This window comes from Pelophylax lessonae, assembly GCF_965119305.1.
Source record: "Pelophylax lessonae genome assembly, chromosome: 4".
Taxonomy (NCBI): Eukaryota; Metazoa; Chordata; class Amphibia; order Anura; family Ranidae; genus Pelophylax; species Pelophylax lessonae.
In genome coordinates, this window is record NC_138771.1 from 138,228,486 (window position 1) to 138,245,402 (window position 16,917).

The 16,917-nt window shown below is 43.7% G+C and overlaps 1 protein-coding gene across 2 annotated transcripts in view; it reads right to left on the minus strand.

The window, feature by feature from the left end:
• ACSBG1 (acyl-CoA synthetase bubblegum family member 1) overlaps nt 1–16,917 on the minus strand; it is a 109,536-nt gene that overhangs the window by 21,861 nt on the left and 70,758 nt on the right. For both annotated transcript variants that reach the window (XM_082253084.1, XM_082253083.1), the window contains 2 exons: nt 11,958–12,134; nt 5,107–5,288 (listed from right to left, as the gene is read on the minus strand). In XM_082253084.1, the coding sequence (XP_082109210.1) occupies nt 5,107–5,288; nt 11,958–12,134 (359 nt within the window). The remainder of the gene's footprint in view (nt 1–5,106; nt 5,289–11,957; nt 12,135–16,917) is intronic.

Sequence of the window (16,917 nt, forward strand, 5' to 3'; positions counted from 1 at the left end):
AAATGAAAAAGTAAACTAACTCCTCCCCTTCTGACCCATTTTCCCCTAGGGCTTCTGGGATGGATCAGAGCGATTATGTTTGTCAAAGTGGTTACATACCAGCAGTGACAGCTAACTGCCCATGGAGGAAAGTGCAGTGGGAACCACGAGGGTAGGGAGGGTATAGTTTGCAGTGTGAACCAAGGGGGTAGGGAGGGTATAGGGTGCAGTGTGAACCAGGGGGTAGGGAAGGTATAGGGTGCAGTGTGAACCAGTTGGGTAGGGAGGGTAAAGGGTGCAGTGTGAACAAGGGGAGTAGGAAGGGTAAAATGTGCAGTGTGAACCAGGGGGGTAGGGAGGGTGCAGTGTGAACCAGGGGGGTAGAGAGGGTATAGAGTGCAGTGTGAACCAGGGGGGTAGGGAGGGTATAGGGTGAAGTGTGATCCAGGGAGGTAGGAAGGATATAGGGTGTGGTGTGATCCAGGGGGGTTAGGGAGGGTATAGGGTACAGTGTGAACCAGGGGGGTAGGGAGTAGGGATAGACCGATTATCGGCAAGGCCGATATATTTGGGGCTAATATGCACTTTCCCCGATATATCGGTATCGGCCCCAGAACTGGCCGATATTGCCCCACCCAGAGCAGCCCGGTGCCAGCCAGCCACCCACATCCACAGGCCCTGTACCAGCCAGCAACAGGCACTGTACCAGCCAGCCACCCACAGGCACTGTACCAGCCAGCCACCCACAGGCCCTGTACCAGCCAGCCACCCACAGGCCCTGCACCTGCCAGCCACAGGCACTGTACCAGCCAGCCAGCCACCCACAGGCACTGTAACAGCCAGCCACCCACAGGCCCTGTACCAGTCAGCCACCCACAGCCCCTGTGCCAGCCAGCCACCCACCACAGGGTGCCAGCCAGCCAGCTATCCACCACAGGGTGCCAGCCAGCCAGCCACCCACCACAGGGCGACAGCCAGCAAGCCAGCCATTAAGCATTAAACAAAAATTAACATGTTCAGTACCAGATTTGTGTCAAAAATTGTCTTTATTTTTCAAAACTTTAAATGTATAAAATATCAGCCCATATCGGCCGATACCGATACGTTGTGACCAAAATATCGGTATCGGCCCTGAAAAAACCATATTGGTCTATCCCTAGTAGGGAGGGTATAGGGTGCAGTGTGGACCAGGTGTTAAGCGAGGGTATAGGGTACAGTGTGAACCAGAGGGGTAGGGAGGGTATGGGGTGCAGTGTGAACCAGGGGTTAGGGTGGGTATAGGGTGTTAATTTCTTTTCATTTTTTTGTGAAAAGTTGAACTTAAAAACTTAAAGGAAAAATGATGAAGTGGAATTTAGCATTCACATAAATATGTGAATATTGAATTTGACATTGCAGAGCTGTGTTGGGATTGCTTAACCACTTTACCGCTGAGTACCGTAGTACTACTGCGGCAAAGTGGCTCTTGTAGGCCTGACGACGTAGACCTACGTCGCCAGAGTCCTCCCCCTGTAGGCGGCGCTCGCGCGCCTCTGGAGGCGCGCTCCCGCTGTTTTCATTCACAGCGGGAGTCGGGCCAGGGGAGGAGCAGCGGCGATCGCCGCTGCTCTGCCCCGATCGTCGGGGAATCCAGTTTGGAGATCCGCCCGCCTGTGTAAACAGAGCGGGCGGATCTCCTCAGTGACAGGGAGTGACAGATCGGACTGTTCAGCATAGCTGGACATCCGATCAGTCCTTGTCTCACTCAGTCACCTCCCCCCCCACACGTCAGTAAGCACCAGGCATATATTAACCCCTCCCTCTCCAATAAAATTAACCCCTTCCCTGCCAGTGTCATTTTTACAGTAACAGTGCATATTTATAGCACTGATTACTGCAGTAATGTCACTGGTACCCCCAAAAGTGTCAAAAATGTCAGTCAAGGGTCCGATCTGTCCGCCGCAATGTCGCAGTCCCGCAAAAAAAATCGCAGATCGCCGCCATTACTCGTTAAAAAAAAAAACACCAAAAATGACATAAATCTTTCCCTTTGTTAGTAAACGCAATAACTTTTGCGCAAACCAATCAAAATACGCTTATTGCGATTTTTTTTACCAAACATAGGTAGCAGAAAACAAATTGGCCAAAAATTAAAAAAAAAATTGGTTTTTACATCTTTTTTGGGGGGAATTTCATATAAAAAATGTTAAAAATATTGTTATTTTTTCAAAATAAACGCTCTTTTTTTGTTTTTAGCGCAAAAAGTAAAAATCGCACAGGTGATCAAATACCACCAAAAGAAAGCTCTGTTTGTGGGAAAAAAAGGACGTAAATTTTGTTTGGGTACGGCGTCGCATGACCGCGCATTTGTCAGTTAAAGTCGCACAGCGCCGAATCGCAAAAAGTGGCCCAGACGTAAGACAGCAAAATGCTCTAGTGGTAAAGTGGTTAATGGAAGGCACCACATTACACTCTATTAAACATTTTTTTAACAGCATGTCCAACTCTACTTTGTTTTAGGTGCTTGTTTCTCAATTTATAAATCAATAACCAAGTAATGTGAACCCAATACATTAAAATAACAGTTCACATGCATTCTAAATACATAACAAACATGGCTAGAATGCAGATAAATTTCCCTAGGGCTTCTACTCTCTGCATTTAACTTGTATCCCATGGCTCTGAAGCCACATGCACATATCCTTTAATGTCTTATGAGTATAGCAGTTAATTAAACAAACCAACAAATATATGTTGGTTTTGGTACATGCAAATATTATTAGGGTTCAAGCTTTACTAGAACAGTTCCATTCAAAACTAATTTTTTTGTGTGTGTTTATGCTTTAAAGGAGAACACCAGCCAAAATGTGTTTTGACATTGTTAGACAGAGTATCAAAGACCACACAGGAAAGGAAATCCTCCCAATAGGCATACACAAAACAAATACAAACAGAGTTTCTAATCTTTTTACTACTTTTCTAATAAAGTATTTTTTTACTTGTGTCCCCGTTGCAACCAGTTGGATCTGACGAAACCGTTCAGGCATGACCCTTTACAATTACCTTACCCTTCCACTGGATCCATACATTGGGACTGATAAGTATTTACCTTAGTGGCTTTCTTACCATTGCTGTGGAAATCAATAATTTGATTTAAGGGCTATATATGGCAGACTGACCTCTGGATATTTAATTGGTCCACATACATGAAGTGTCCCTGGCTGTAAGGCCCCTATCAGTTATATGGCATATGAATGGTTTTAATTGGTAAAGTGTGAAAGGAGGTCTTCTTGAAGATTGCAGAAAAGTACACAAAAAGTGGGCGTTTGAGAGTGGTCTCTGGATATACACTGCCCAAAAAAATTAAAGGAACACTTTGAAAACACATCAAATCTCAATGGGGAAAAATATCATGCTGGATATATATATACTGATATGGACTGGGTAATGTGTTAGGAACAAGAGGATGCCACATTGTTTGATGGAAATGAAAATGATCAACTACAGAGGGCTGAATTCAAAGACACCCCGAAAACCAAAGTGAATCAATGATGCAGTAGGCTAGTCCATTTTGCTGAAATTTAATTGAAGCAACTCAAAATGGTCCTCAGTAGTTTGTATGGCCCCCACGTGCTTCTATGCATGTCTGACAATGTCAGGGCATGCTCCTGAAAGAAGTGAAAGAATAACCCTTTGCTAGTTAATAACATCACTGTTCCTATTAATACATTTTACTTGGGTAATGCACAAGGCCAGTGCGCCCTCTTTTTGTTCTTTGGGCTCCTTTCACACAGGTAGTGCGCCCGATGGAGTCCGTTCTGCTCAACGGGGGAACGATCCGCCGATCCCCGCTGAGCAGGCGGATGACAGCTCCGTCTCCGCTCTGTGTGCAAAGACGGAGCTGTCAGATCCCCGCTCTCCTCTATGGGGAGATCGGATGAAAACGGACCACCTGTACGTTTTCATCCGATCCTATCTGATCTGTTCCTCCAGACAGATGGAAAATAGGGTTTCCATCCGTCCGGATTTCATGGACCGGATCGAATCGGATAGCAGTGTGTGTCAGCGGAGATGTCTCTGCTGACATCCGCCGCTCCATAGGGCTGCATGGAGCATCCGATCAGGTCCACCTGAAAAACTGACAGGCGGATCGGATCGGAAAGCCCGTGTGAAAGGGGCCTTATACTACCATCTCCCTCCCTTAATGTCCTCAGTCTGTTCAGTTTTCCAATAAATGATTATTGCTTTGAACTTGTCTCTACCTACTTACAGGAACGGCGCTCCCTCTGCTGAGTTTTGTGAGGTCTAAACTACCCAATAGATCTACACACACAAACACACATTTCTGTGCAGTGCGATTTGCACCAATTATATTTTGTATATGTATTTTTGCACTTGCCAATACAAAAATGGTATCGGTGTAACCCTACTATATACTCTACATATATATTTAATCACAATTTAAAAATCTAAAATAACTTTATAGATATCCTTTTTGGTGTCTGTGGCCCTGTTTTTTGTCTTCTTAAAGGAGTTGTAAAGTCAGGAAGGTTTTTTATCTTAATGCATTCTGTGTGTAGCAGCCCCCCCAGCACCCCTAATTCTTACCTGTCCCCCCCCCCTCTCTGTCCAGTGATGTCCATGAGTCCCTGGGCCATCCGGGACTTTCCCTCCTGATTGGCTGGGACACAGCGGCGGTGCCATTGGCTCCCGTGACTGTCAATCAAAGTTAGTAAGCCAATCAGGAGAAAGAGGAGGCAGGACTGAATGGCAGCTCCGTGTCTGAATGGACACACGGAGCTGTAGCTCGGCTCGTGTGCCCCCATAGCAAGCTACTTGCTGTGGGGGCACTCAATGGGAGGGAGGAGCCAGGAGCAGCAACGAGGGACCCGAGAAGAGGAGGATCCGGGCTGCTCTGTGCAAAACCATTACACAGAGGAGGTAAGTTTAAAATGTTTGTCATTAAAAAAAACAAAACAAAACAAAAAAGAAACAAGACTTTACCATAACTTTAAGCTTCATTATTCACAACTCTACTGACAATTCGAACAAGGCAGATTATACTAAAAGACTGACTAAAAAAACTAAACTTGTTTCACAATAGCAGGTGTTTGTATGTAAAGGGATTGGCTGAATTATATTACATACTTCCTTGGTGGACTCAGATTCCTTTCCAGGTTCATTGACATGGCCCAAGACAGCATTCTTCTCTTCAATGTACTTGCTTGTGCTGACACCTCTTTAATCCGTTCCATGATCTTTTCCCATACTCTTGGGACCCCCATGTGTGATGTAGGCTGTGTCTCTCTCAGTGTATCCACCAGCGTTCCCTGGAATTCATACCATGTGACAAGGCATATTAGAAGAGAAAAGTTATCTTATCTTGTATCTATTTTTACATATAGGTATTCTCAATTCACAAAGCTTGCACACCAGGATACAGATATTTATTTTAAAATATGTGACAATCCACTGAGATTTGAACATTACCATCACATGGCTAAAATAAAGATTTTCAAAGTGGAATTCCAGGAAAAAAACAGAGAAAATGACCTTTAGTGCCGGTTCACATTTGTGCGATGCGGGAACGCTGCGAATATGCAGCGTGATCCCGCATCGCATTCGCACCTCTGGCAGTTCACACTGCCATATGCAACACGCAGGGGGTGTCAATTAAAAGTTAACGACACCCCCAGTTACGGTTGCATATCGCAGTGCGATCTGAAGTTCTCACAGAATCGGATCTCACTAGTGTGAACCACTATATGATGCGATTCTGCTGCGAATAAAAAAAAGCCTCATGTGCGAGTCTAGTGCGGATGCGGTGCGAATTCAGCAATACAAAGTGAATGGCTGAAATTCACACGGCACATGAGATTGCATGTAATTTAGGAGCAATTGAAAGAGGGAAAACCCCAAATAGTGGGATTTATTATAGCGCTTGCTGGTACTACTCAGGGATGGGCAATTGCTTGTCTATACCCCGGATAGTGGAATTTAGGCCATCAAAGTGGTATAAATATAAATAAATTATGTGTGTAGCATGTGACTGTGTTACAGTATTATTCACAATTGATATTGTATAAAATAGATCACACAGATATATATTCCACAGTAAAATGATGATAAAAATTCACAACAATAAAAAATACACAATAAAACCTAGTGTGTCATAAAGTGCATATAAGTGCCAAAAAATATAATAAAATTGTGCCAAGGAATGTCCAAATTGACAGTTCATAGGTGACTTTAGTGCATAAATGGAAAACTTTGGTGCCAGGTAGATAAAGTGCAGGTGCTTAGTGCTGGGTCCAACTGCTGGTACTTGGGCGTGATTATTATGGATTAATGGGGGGTATGCACTCACCAGATGTAGTGGGTCTTAAGTACCGTATGGCAAAAAGACATTCAGGGCTTTATGGCCTCCTGGGCCTAAAAAGGTATCTGCTGGGCCTTGTAGCCCTCTGCGGTCTGGGATCCCTCTCCTGGATATCCTCGGTCCTCAGGGTCCGTTTTAGGGAAAAATAAAGTTCTCCAGATAGTGCAGTACCATTAAATAGTAGCCTTTATTACATATTGCTATTGCACAGCTCTCCACTCACAGGCACCATCTGTAACTTTTTTGTACTGTGCAATAGCAATACGTAATAAAGGCAACTTTTTAATGGTACTGCACTATCTGGAGCACTTTATTTTTCCCTAAAACGGACCCTGAGGACCGAGGATATCCAGGAGAGCGATCCCAGACCGCAGAGGGACTACAAGGCCCAGCAGATACCTTTTTAGGCCCAGAAGGCCATAAAGCCCTGAAGGTCTTTTTGCCATACGGTACTTAAGACCCACTACATCTGGTGAGTGCATACCCCCCATTAATCCATAATAATCACGCCCAAGTACCAGCAGTTGGACCCAGCACTAAGCACCTGCACTTTATCTACCTGGCACCAAAGTTTTCCATTTATGCACTAAAGTCACCTATGAACTGTCAATTTGGACATTCCTTGGCACAATTTTATTATATTTTTTGGCACTTATATGCACTTTATGACACACTAGGTTTTATTGTGTATTTTTTATTGTTGTGAATTTTTATCATCATTTTACTGTGGAATATATTTCTGTGTGATCTATTTTATACAATATCAATTGTGAATAATACTGTAACACAGTCACGTGCTACACACATAATTTATTTATATTTATACCACTTTGATGGCCTAAATTCCACTATCCGGGGTATAGACAAGCAATTGCCCATCCCTGAGTAGTACCAGCAAGCGCTATAATAAATCCCACTATTTGGGGTTTTCCCTCTTTCAACTACTACCTACTCTATAGCAGCTGCTATCACCACTCCCAACCCACCCCCCACACCCCAATCCCCCCTCCCTCCTCACAATAGGACCACCATAGGCGCGAGGGATATACACCAATTTGGGGTATATAATTTACCAATTTAGGAGCAGGGCACTCCGAATTACATGTGATCTCCGTGATCGCACTAATGTGAACCGGGGCTAAATGATAATTATCCTAGGTATTGATTGCGGCGGTGCAAGGTAAAAACCCTAATTGAATTCATGCCTGAAAATACTGCCTGCTCTGTACTTTTGGTGCTGCAGGTATCAGAGCTGCCGCACTCCTTCATTCTGTGAATGGACAAGGGGAGATACTATCATTTACCCACCCCTCCCCTCCTCTTGTTCATTCACAGTAGTTAGAAAATATCTTTTTTTTTCCTGGCGTTTGTCTTTAATTTTGTGTTTAAAGCGTAACTCCACTTTTGTTGAGAAAAAAGCATTTCCCTCTGGGTGATCTATGTACATTGCAAGGATTATAACAAACTTTGTTACAGATTCCTTCCTTTTGTTATTCTGAAGAAATTCATGTTTGTTCCTCTGTTCTCCTGTGCTGAGTGGGTCTAATTGTAGTGTTTTCATAATTATCAATCAGCTGTGGCAGCTGCAGAGCACTAATGAGGAAAGCAGCTGGGCCTGCATCCCTTTAGACATGTTCCTACTGAGGGAGTATCTCACCAAAACTAACATTTTTGTTGCAGGGGATGCCAGAAATCTGACTTGTGTCTTAGTGCAGACTTCTGGGAAAATCAGTGAGCCAATCACACAAGCAGGAAATGATGTTTCTGGGGTGTGGTCAATACACATTCTGTGTACAGTAAAGCTCCAGGTAGCCATATTGCATTGCATTTTCAGAAAGCTACAATGGCTGCCGATTGAAAAGTAAAGGTAATTTTTAATACCATTCAATTACAAAATTACAATATGATTTGTGTCGCAATTGTATACACTATATTGTTTTTTTTTTATTTGACATTTTTTTCCCCCAGGAAAGTGGAGTTAACCTTTAAGCTTTGTTATTTAGGCTATATATATATATATATATACACACACACACACTATATTACCAAAAGTATTGGGATGCCTACCTTTACACGCACATGCAATTTAATGGGATCCCAGTCTTAGTCCATAGGGTTCAATGTTGGGTTGGCCCACCCTTTTCAGCTATAACAGCTTTAACTCTTCTGGGAAGGCTGTCCACAAGGTTTAGGAGTGTGTCTATGGGAATGTCTGACCATTCTTCCAGAAGCACATCTGTGAGGTCAGGCACTGATCTTGGACGAGAAGGCCTGGCTCGCAGTCTGCGCTCTAATTTATCCCAAAGGTGTTCTATCGGGTTGAGGCCAGGACTCTGTGCAGGCCAGTCAAGTTCCTCCACCCCAAACTCACTCATCCATGTCTTTATGGACCTTGCTTTGTGCACTGGTGCACAGTCATGTTGGAACAGGTAGGGCCATCTCCAAACTGTTCCCACAAAGTTGGGAGCATGAAATTGTCCAAAATGTCTTGTTATGCTGATGCCTTAAGAGTTCTCTTTACTGGAACTAAGGGGGCAAGCCCAACCTCTGAAAAACAACCCAACTCCATAATCCCCCCTCCAAATGATTTTGACCAGTGCACAAAGCTAGGTCCATAAAGAAATGGCTGAGCGAATTTGGGGTGGAAGAACTTGACTGTCCTGCACAGAGTCCTGACCTCAACCCGATAGAACACCTTTAGGATAAATGAGAGCGGATCCTGCGAGCCAGGCCTTCTCATCCACATCAGTACCTGACTTCACAAATGCACTTCTGGAAGAATGGTCATACATCCCCATAGACACACTCCTAAACCTTGTGGACAGCCTTCCCAAAAGAGTTGAAGCTGTTATAGCTGCAAAGGGGGGCCAAATACATTTTTGAACCCTATGGACTAAGACTGGGATGCCATTACAGTTCATGTACGTGTAAAGGCAGGCATCCCAATACTTTTGGTAATATAGTGTGTGTGTGTATATATATATATATATACTGTATATATATACATATATTTACACAGTGGTTAAAGAAATAGGAGGAAATTCAGTAAAGCTGCTGCGCCACTTTTCTGGCATTAATCCCGCTTGTTAATGTATTACACCAGATTCATGAAGTATTTGCGACACTGTTGGTTCTAACAGCGACTTGTGCACCAAATTCAGATAGTTCTAAAATGTGCTACTTTTACATTGTGTCGCATTGAATGCGCTAATTTTATATTGTGTTGCATTGAATGCGCTAATTTTACATTGTATTGCATTGAATGCGCCACTTTTACATTGTGTTACATTGAATGCGCCACTTTTACATTGCGTTGCATTGAATGCGCCACTTTTACATTGTGTTGCACTGAATGCGCCACTTTTACATTGTGTTTCAATAAATGCGCCACTTTTACATTGTGTTGCATTGAATGCGCCATTTTTACATTGTGTTGCATTGAATGCACCACTTTTACATTGTGTTGCATTGAATGCGCCACTTTTACATTGTGTTGCATTGAATGCGCCAAATGTAAAAGTGGAGATAATTAGGACCAACTCTCTTTTGGTGTACAGAGAAAAAAACTGGCTCAGACAGATTTTGCAAAAGTGTCTCACATGCATTCCAAAGCAGCTTGTTTATTTACATATACTGATTGTTGTGATATTACACTGGAAGCTGCAGCTTTTACATAATTCACATCAGCACAATAATAGTTTTTGGTTATTATTCTAAAAGTGGCGCAGAATGAGCCAAGTTCTAGCACATGAATATGGCGCATTCTTCACCACTTTTAGAACACAAGAGAGAAACTTTTGCAAAATTGCAAAATCTGCCTGCCCCAGTCTTTAAGAATTCCAGATATAGTGTGTGTATAAATACAGTATACAGTGCCTTGCGAAAGTATTCGGCCCCCTTGAACTTTGCGACCTTTTGCCACATTTCAGGCTTCAAACATAAAGATATAAAACTGTATTTTTTTGTGAAGAATCAACAACAAGTGGGACACAATCATGAAGTGGAACGAAATTTATTGGATATTTCAAACTTTGTTAACAAATAAAAAAAACTGAAAAACTGGGCGTGCAAAATTATTCAGCCCCTTTACTTTCAGTGCAGCAAACTCTCTCCAGAAGTTCAGTGAGGATCTCTGAATGATCCAATGTTGACCCAAATGACTAATGATGATAAATAGAATCCACCTGTGTGTAATCAAGTCTCCGTATAAATGCACCTGCACTGTGATAGTCTCAGAGGTCAGTTTAAAGTGCAGAGAGCATCATGAAGAACAAGGAACACATCAGGCAGGTCCGAGATACTGTTGTGGAGAAGTTTAAAGCCGGATTTGGATACAAAAAGATTTCCCAAGCTTTAAACATCCCAAGGAGCACTGTGCAAGCGATAATATTGAAATGGAAGGAGTATCAGACCACTGCAAATCTACAAAGACCTGGCCGTCCCTCTAAACTTTCAGCTCATACAAGGAGAAGACTGATCAGAGATGCAGCCAAGAGGCCCATGATCACTCTGGGTGAATTGCAGAGATCTACAGTTGAGGTGGGAGACTCTGTCCATAGGACAACAATCAGTCGTATACTGCACAAATCTGGCCTTTATGGAAGAGTGGCAAGAAGAAAGCCATTTCTTAAAGATATCCATAAAAAGTGTAGTTTAAAGTTTGCCACAAGCCACCTGGGACACACACCAAACATGTGGAAGAAGGTGCTCTGGTCAGATGAAACCAAAATCGAACTTTTTGGCAACAATGCAAAACGTTATGTTTGGCGTAAAAGCAACACAGCTCATCACCCTGAACACACCATCCCCACTGTCAAACATGGTGGTGGCAGCATCATGGTTTGGGCCTGCTTTTCTTCAGCAGGGACAGGGAAGATGGTTAAAATTGATGAGAAGATGGATGGAGCCAAATACAGGACCATTCTGGAAGAAAACCTGATGGAGTCTGCAAAAGACCTGAGACTGGGACGGAGATTTGTCTTCCAACAAGACAATGATCCAAAACATAAAGCAAAATCTACAATGGAATGGTTCACAAATAAACATATCCAGGTGTTAGAATGGCCAAGTCAAAGTCCAGACCTGAATCCAATCGAGAATCTGTGGAAAGAACTGAAAACTGCTGTTCACAAACGCTCTCCATCCAACCTCACTGAGCTCAAGCTGTTTTGCAAGGAGAAATGGGCAAAAATGTCAGTCTCTTGATGTGCAAAACTGATAGAGACATACCCCAAGCGACTTACAGCTGTAATCGCAGCAAAAGGTGGCGCTACAAAGTACTAACTTAAGGGGGCTGAATAATTTTGCACGCCCAATTTTTCAGTTTTTTATTTGTTAACAAAGTTTGAAATATCCAATAAATTTCGTTCCACTTCATGATTGTGTCCCACTTGTTGATTCTTCACAAAAAATTACAGTTTTATATCTTTATGTTTGAAGCCTGAAATGTGGCAAAAGGTTTGAAAAGTTCAAGGGGGCCGAATACTTTCGCAAAGCACTATATATATATATATATATATATATATATATAACATTTTTATTCGTATATTTTTAGAAAGCTCCATGACTTTGCCCTTACCCAGTTTGCCCATGCAGGAAGAGAGACATTTTTTTTTCTCACCTTGAGGGCATCCGGATTTGCAAAGTAGACATGTTCTCCCCACTTGATACCAGTCCACAAGTCATAAATCTGGGCAGCAATATGACTGAGAGGAAGATAGCTGACTATAGACTCTTGCTGAACTTCTGCAGGCTGCATATCCCCAGCGCGACTGGCATAGGCAGCTGTCCAGGTGATCTGAGAATAAGTAACGGAACTGTAAGCAGATGGGCACTATGCCAAATTAAATGCATTACAGATCATTAGGTCATATTACTTCTATATCTTCCACTAAGGCAAGTAAAATAAAGGCTCTGTGCCAGCATTAAAGACACATTATAAACTTGGTAATACTTTTATGGTACTTCCTTCAATAAAACTTGTACTACCGATGCACTATGTGATCAACAGTTAATTAGGAAATTGTAAAAAGACCAAGCAACAAGTTTTTATATATAGCTAAACCAAGCAGGTAACAGTTCATATTTGCAACTAAAATACACTTTTATGGTTTAAACTGCACCATAAATAGAAAACATCTTTAACTCCTTCATTACGCAACACATTTACCCCCTTACTGAATAGGCCAATTTTCAGCTTTCTCCCCTGTCCCACTTTTAATGACAATTTCGTGGTCATGCAACACTGTACCCATATAAACTTTCCATTATTATTTTCCACACAAATAGAGCTTTCTTTTGGCAGTATTTAATCACTGCTGTTTTTTTCTATTTTTTTTGCAAAATAAAGGAAATTAAAATAAAAAAACAAAAACAAAAAAAACCAAAAAAAAACAGCGTTTTTCTTTTTTTAAATTTGCAAATAAATAATCTTTCTTTATAATTTTAGGCCAAATGTATACTGCTACATTTCTTTGGTGAAAATAAGCCAAATCAGTGTATATTATTTAGTCTGTGGGGAAGTTATAGAGTCCACAAATTATGGTATAGGTATATGGTATACAGTAAACCCCCGCTCCATCGCGGTTCAGTTTTTGCGGTCCCGGTATATTGCGTTTTTTTTTTGTAATGTTATTTTACTATATAAATTATTAAAAATGAAATATTTTTTGTGTTTTCCATAGCTTTTGCTATGTCTCTCAGTATCTTTTATGTGTTTAAATGAGTTTCTATTGTTTTAAAAGTGTGTTTAAAGACCTTAAAATGCTTCTACACATACAGTGACAGTAAAAAAAACATGTCTACAATGCATTTTAATAGGGTTTTTCTATTTCGCGGATTTTCACTTTTCGCGGCTGGGTCCGGAACGTAACCCTCGCAATGGAATTTGAATATCATCAAAAAGGTAATTTATTTTAGTAATTCCATTCAAAGAGTGAAACTCCTATATTTTATTTGGATGCGTTACACACAGAGTAATATATTTCAAGCATTTCTTTTCTTTTAATTTTGATGATTATGGCTTATAGCTAGTGAAAACCCAAAATTCAGAATCTCAGAAAATTTGAATATTACATAAGAGGATTTTTAATACATAAATGTTACATAGTTACATAGTTAGTCAGGTTGAAAAAAGACACAAGTCCATCTGGCTCAACTGTTGGCTTTCTGAAAAGTATGTCCATGTACAGTATAGCAGGGCTCAAAATTTCAAGCCATGAGCTACTAGCCAGGCCTTAAGAGTTACTCGCCACTTGTTGCCCCACCCAAACCCCACCCTGCTCCGCCCCTAAACACGCCCTCTACATTGCAGAGCGCCCACAGCATGTCCCCTTAAATTGCAGAGCGCCCCCAGCATGTCCCCTTACATTGCAGAGCGCCCACAGCATGTCCCCTTACATTGCAGAGCGCCCACAGCATGTCCCCTTAAATTGCAGAGCGCCCACAGCATGTCCCCTTAAATTGCAGAGCGCCCACAGCATGTCCCCTTAAATTGCAGAGCGCTCGCAGCATGTCCCCTTAAATTGCAGAGCTCTCACAGCATGTCCCCTTACATTGCAGAGTGCCCACAGCATGTCCCCTTACATTGCAGAGCGCCCACAGCATGTCCCCTTTCATTGCAGAGTGATCATCACAGCATGTCCCCTTTCATTGCAGAGCGCCCACAGCATGTCCCCTTTCATTGCAGAGCGCCCACAGCATGTCCCCTTTCATTGCAGAGCGCCCACAGCATGTCCCCTTAAATTGCAGAGTGCCCACAAATTGCAGAGCGCCCACAGCATGTCCCCTTAAATTGCAGAGCGCTCACAGCATGTCCCCTTAAATTGCAGAGCTCTCACAGCATGTCCCCTTACATTGCAGAGCGCCCACAGCATGTCCCCTTACATTGCAGAGCGCCCACAGCATGTCCCCTTTCATTGCAGAGTGATCATCACAGCATGTCCCCTTTCATTGCAGAGCGCCCACAGCATGTCCCCTTAAATTGCAGAGCGCCCACAGCATGTCCCCTTTCATTGCAGAGCGCCCACAGCATGTCCCCTTTCATTGCAGAGCGCCCACAGCATGTCCCCTTTCATTGCAGAGTGATCATCACAGCATGTCCCCTTACATTGCAGAGCGCCCACAGCATGTCCCCTTAAATTGCAGAGCGCCCACAGCATGTCCCCTTAAATTGCAGAGCGCCCACAGCATGTCCCCTTAAATTGCAGAGCGCTCGCAGCATGTCCCCTTAAATTGCAGAGCTCTCACAGCATGTCCCCTTACATTGCAGAGTGCCCACAGCATGTCCCCTTACATTGCAGAGCGCCCACAGCATGTCCCCTTTCATTGCAGAGTGATCATCACAGCATGCAATGAGCGCCCACAGCATGTCCCCTTTCATTGCAGAGCGCCCACAGCATGTCCCCTTTCATTGCAGAGCGCCCACAGCATGTCCCCTTACATTGCAGAGCGCCCACAGCATGTCCCCTTAAATTGCAGTGCGCCCACAAATTGCAGAGCGCCCACAGCATGTCCCCTTAAATTGCAGAGCGCTCACAGCATGTCCCCTTAAATTGCAGAGCTCTCACAGCATGTCCCCTTACATTGCAGAGCGCCCACAGCATGTCCCCTTACATTGCAGAGCGCCCACAGCATGTCCCCTTTCATTGCAGAGTGATCATCACAGCATGTCCCCTTTCATTGCAGAGCGCCCACAGCATGTCCCCTTTCATTGCAGAGCGCCCACAGCATGTCCCCTTTCATTGCAGAGCGCCCACAGCATGTCCCCTTTCATTGCAGAGTGATCACAGCATGTCCCCTTAAATTGCAGAGCGCCCACAGCATGTCCCCTTAAATTGCAGAGCGATCACAGCATGTCCCCTTAAATTGCAGAGCGATCACAGCATGTCCCCTTTCATTGCAGAGCGATCGCAGCATGTCCCCTTAAATTGCAGAGCGATCACAGCATGTCCCCTTTCATTGCAGAGCGATTGCAGCATGTCCCCTTTCATTGCAGAGCGATCGCAGCATGTCCCCTTAAATTGCAGAGCGCCCACAGCATGACCCCTTAAATTGCAGAGCGCTCACAGCATGACCCCTTAAATTGCAGAGCGCCCACAGCATGTCCCCTTAAATTGCAGAGCGCCCACAGCATGTCCCCTTACATTGCAGAGTGCCCACAGCATGACCCCTTTCATTGCAGAGCTCCCACAGCATGACCCCTTTCATTGCAGAGCGCCCACAGCATGTCCCCTTTCATTGCAGAGCGCCCACAGCATGTCCCCTTTCATTGTACAGTGCCCACAGCATGTCCCCTTTCATTGTACAAAGCCCACAGCATGTCCCCTTTCATTGTACAGTGCCCACAGCATGTCCCCTTTCATTGTACAGTGCCCACAGCATGTCCCCTTACATTGCAGAGCGCCCACAGCATGTCCTCTTTCATTGTACAGTGCCCACAGCATGTCCCCTTTCATTGTACAGTGCCCACAGCATGTCTCCTTAATTGCAGAGCGCCCACAGCATGTCTCCTTAATTGCAGAGCGATCACAGCGTGCACTTACCTGCAGCAGGCGGCTTCTCATCAATCCTGTGCGTCCTCCGTGTCTCCCGAGTCCTCCTCCTCCTCCTCGGCCAGTTACAATCGTTCGCCTTTTGGCCAATCAGGAAACACCTGCCTCCTGATTGGCCAGTAGGAGGATCAGGAGGAGGATCCCTGTGACAATAGCGAATACTCATTCGCTATTGTCACACAATGGGTGGGCTCAGGACGCAGTGCTCTGCTCCTAGAGCCCATCCTTTTCTAAAAAAGAAAGTAAAAGTAATCGCCGGCTGCTGTTAATGGCGGCGGCGGCGGCATGCACAGCTCGCCATCCTCAAAATTCCACTCGCAAAATGCTAGTAGGCGAGTGGAATTTTTGAGGGCTGCAGTATAGTATGCACTCAATTGGTCGAGACTCCTTTTGCATTAATTACTGCATCAATGCAGCGTGTTATGGAAGCTCAGGTTGCTTTGATAGCAGCTTTCAGTTCATCTGCATTGTTGGGTCTGATGTCTCTCTTATCTTCCTCTTGACAATCCTTTTTTTTTTTGTTATTCAATAATTTTTATTGAACTTTTCAAAAAGATAACAGAAGATCAATAACAAACGAGGCATAGTAATAACTTGCTTACATATGAACTGTTGTGCAGAACAGTACAAGAACTGATGGACATGGCAAGAAAACAAGGCCAGCAAGTGCTGGAAAAACTGCTGATCAATAAAAAACATTCTCATTATGGCTGAATTCCAAGATAGATAGAGAGCCGATCGCCCCGGGGCACCCCTAATGGGCTCATACTGTGCCCCAAAGAGAAGCGGCTAAAGACAGCTGAGAGAAAACCACCTTTGTCTCTGAAAACCTAAAGGGAGGAAAGGCAACATCCGCCAAACCCCAATAAAAAACATGTATTAGTCAATAACTACTAGTGTAATTATGGTACGAGGTACCACATATGCCTCATAAACAGACTTAAACGTGGAACAGGATAGAGCAAGTGGTAGGAAAAAGAAGAGTAGAAAGAGGAGAGATATCAGAGGGGGAAGGAGAAAAGGAGGGGA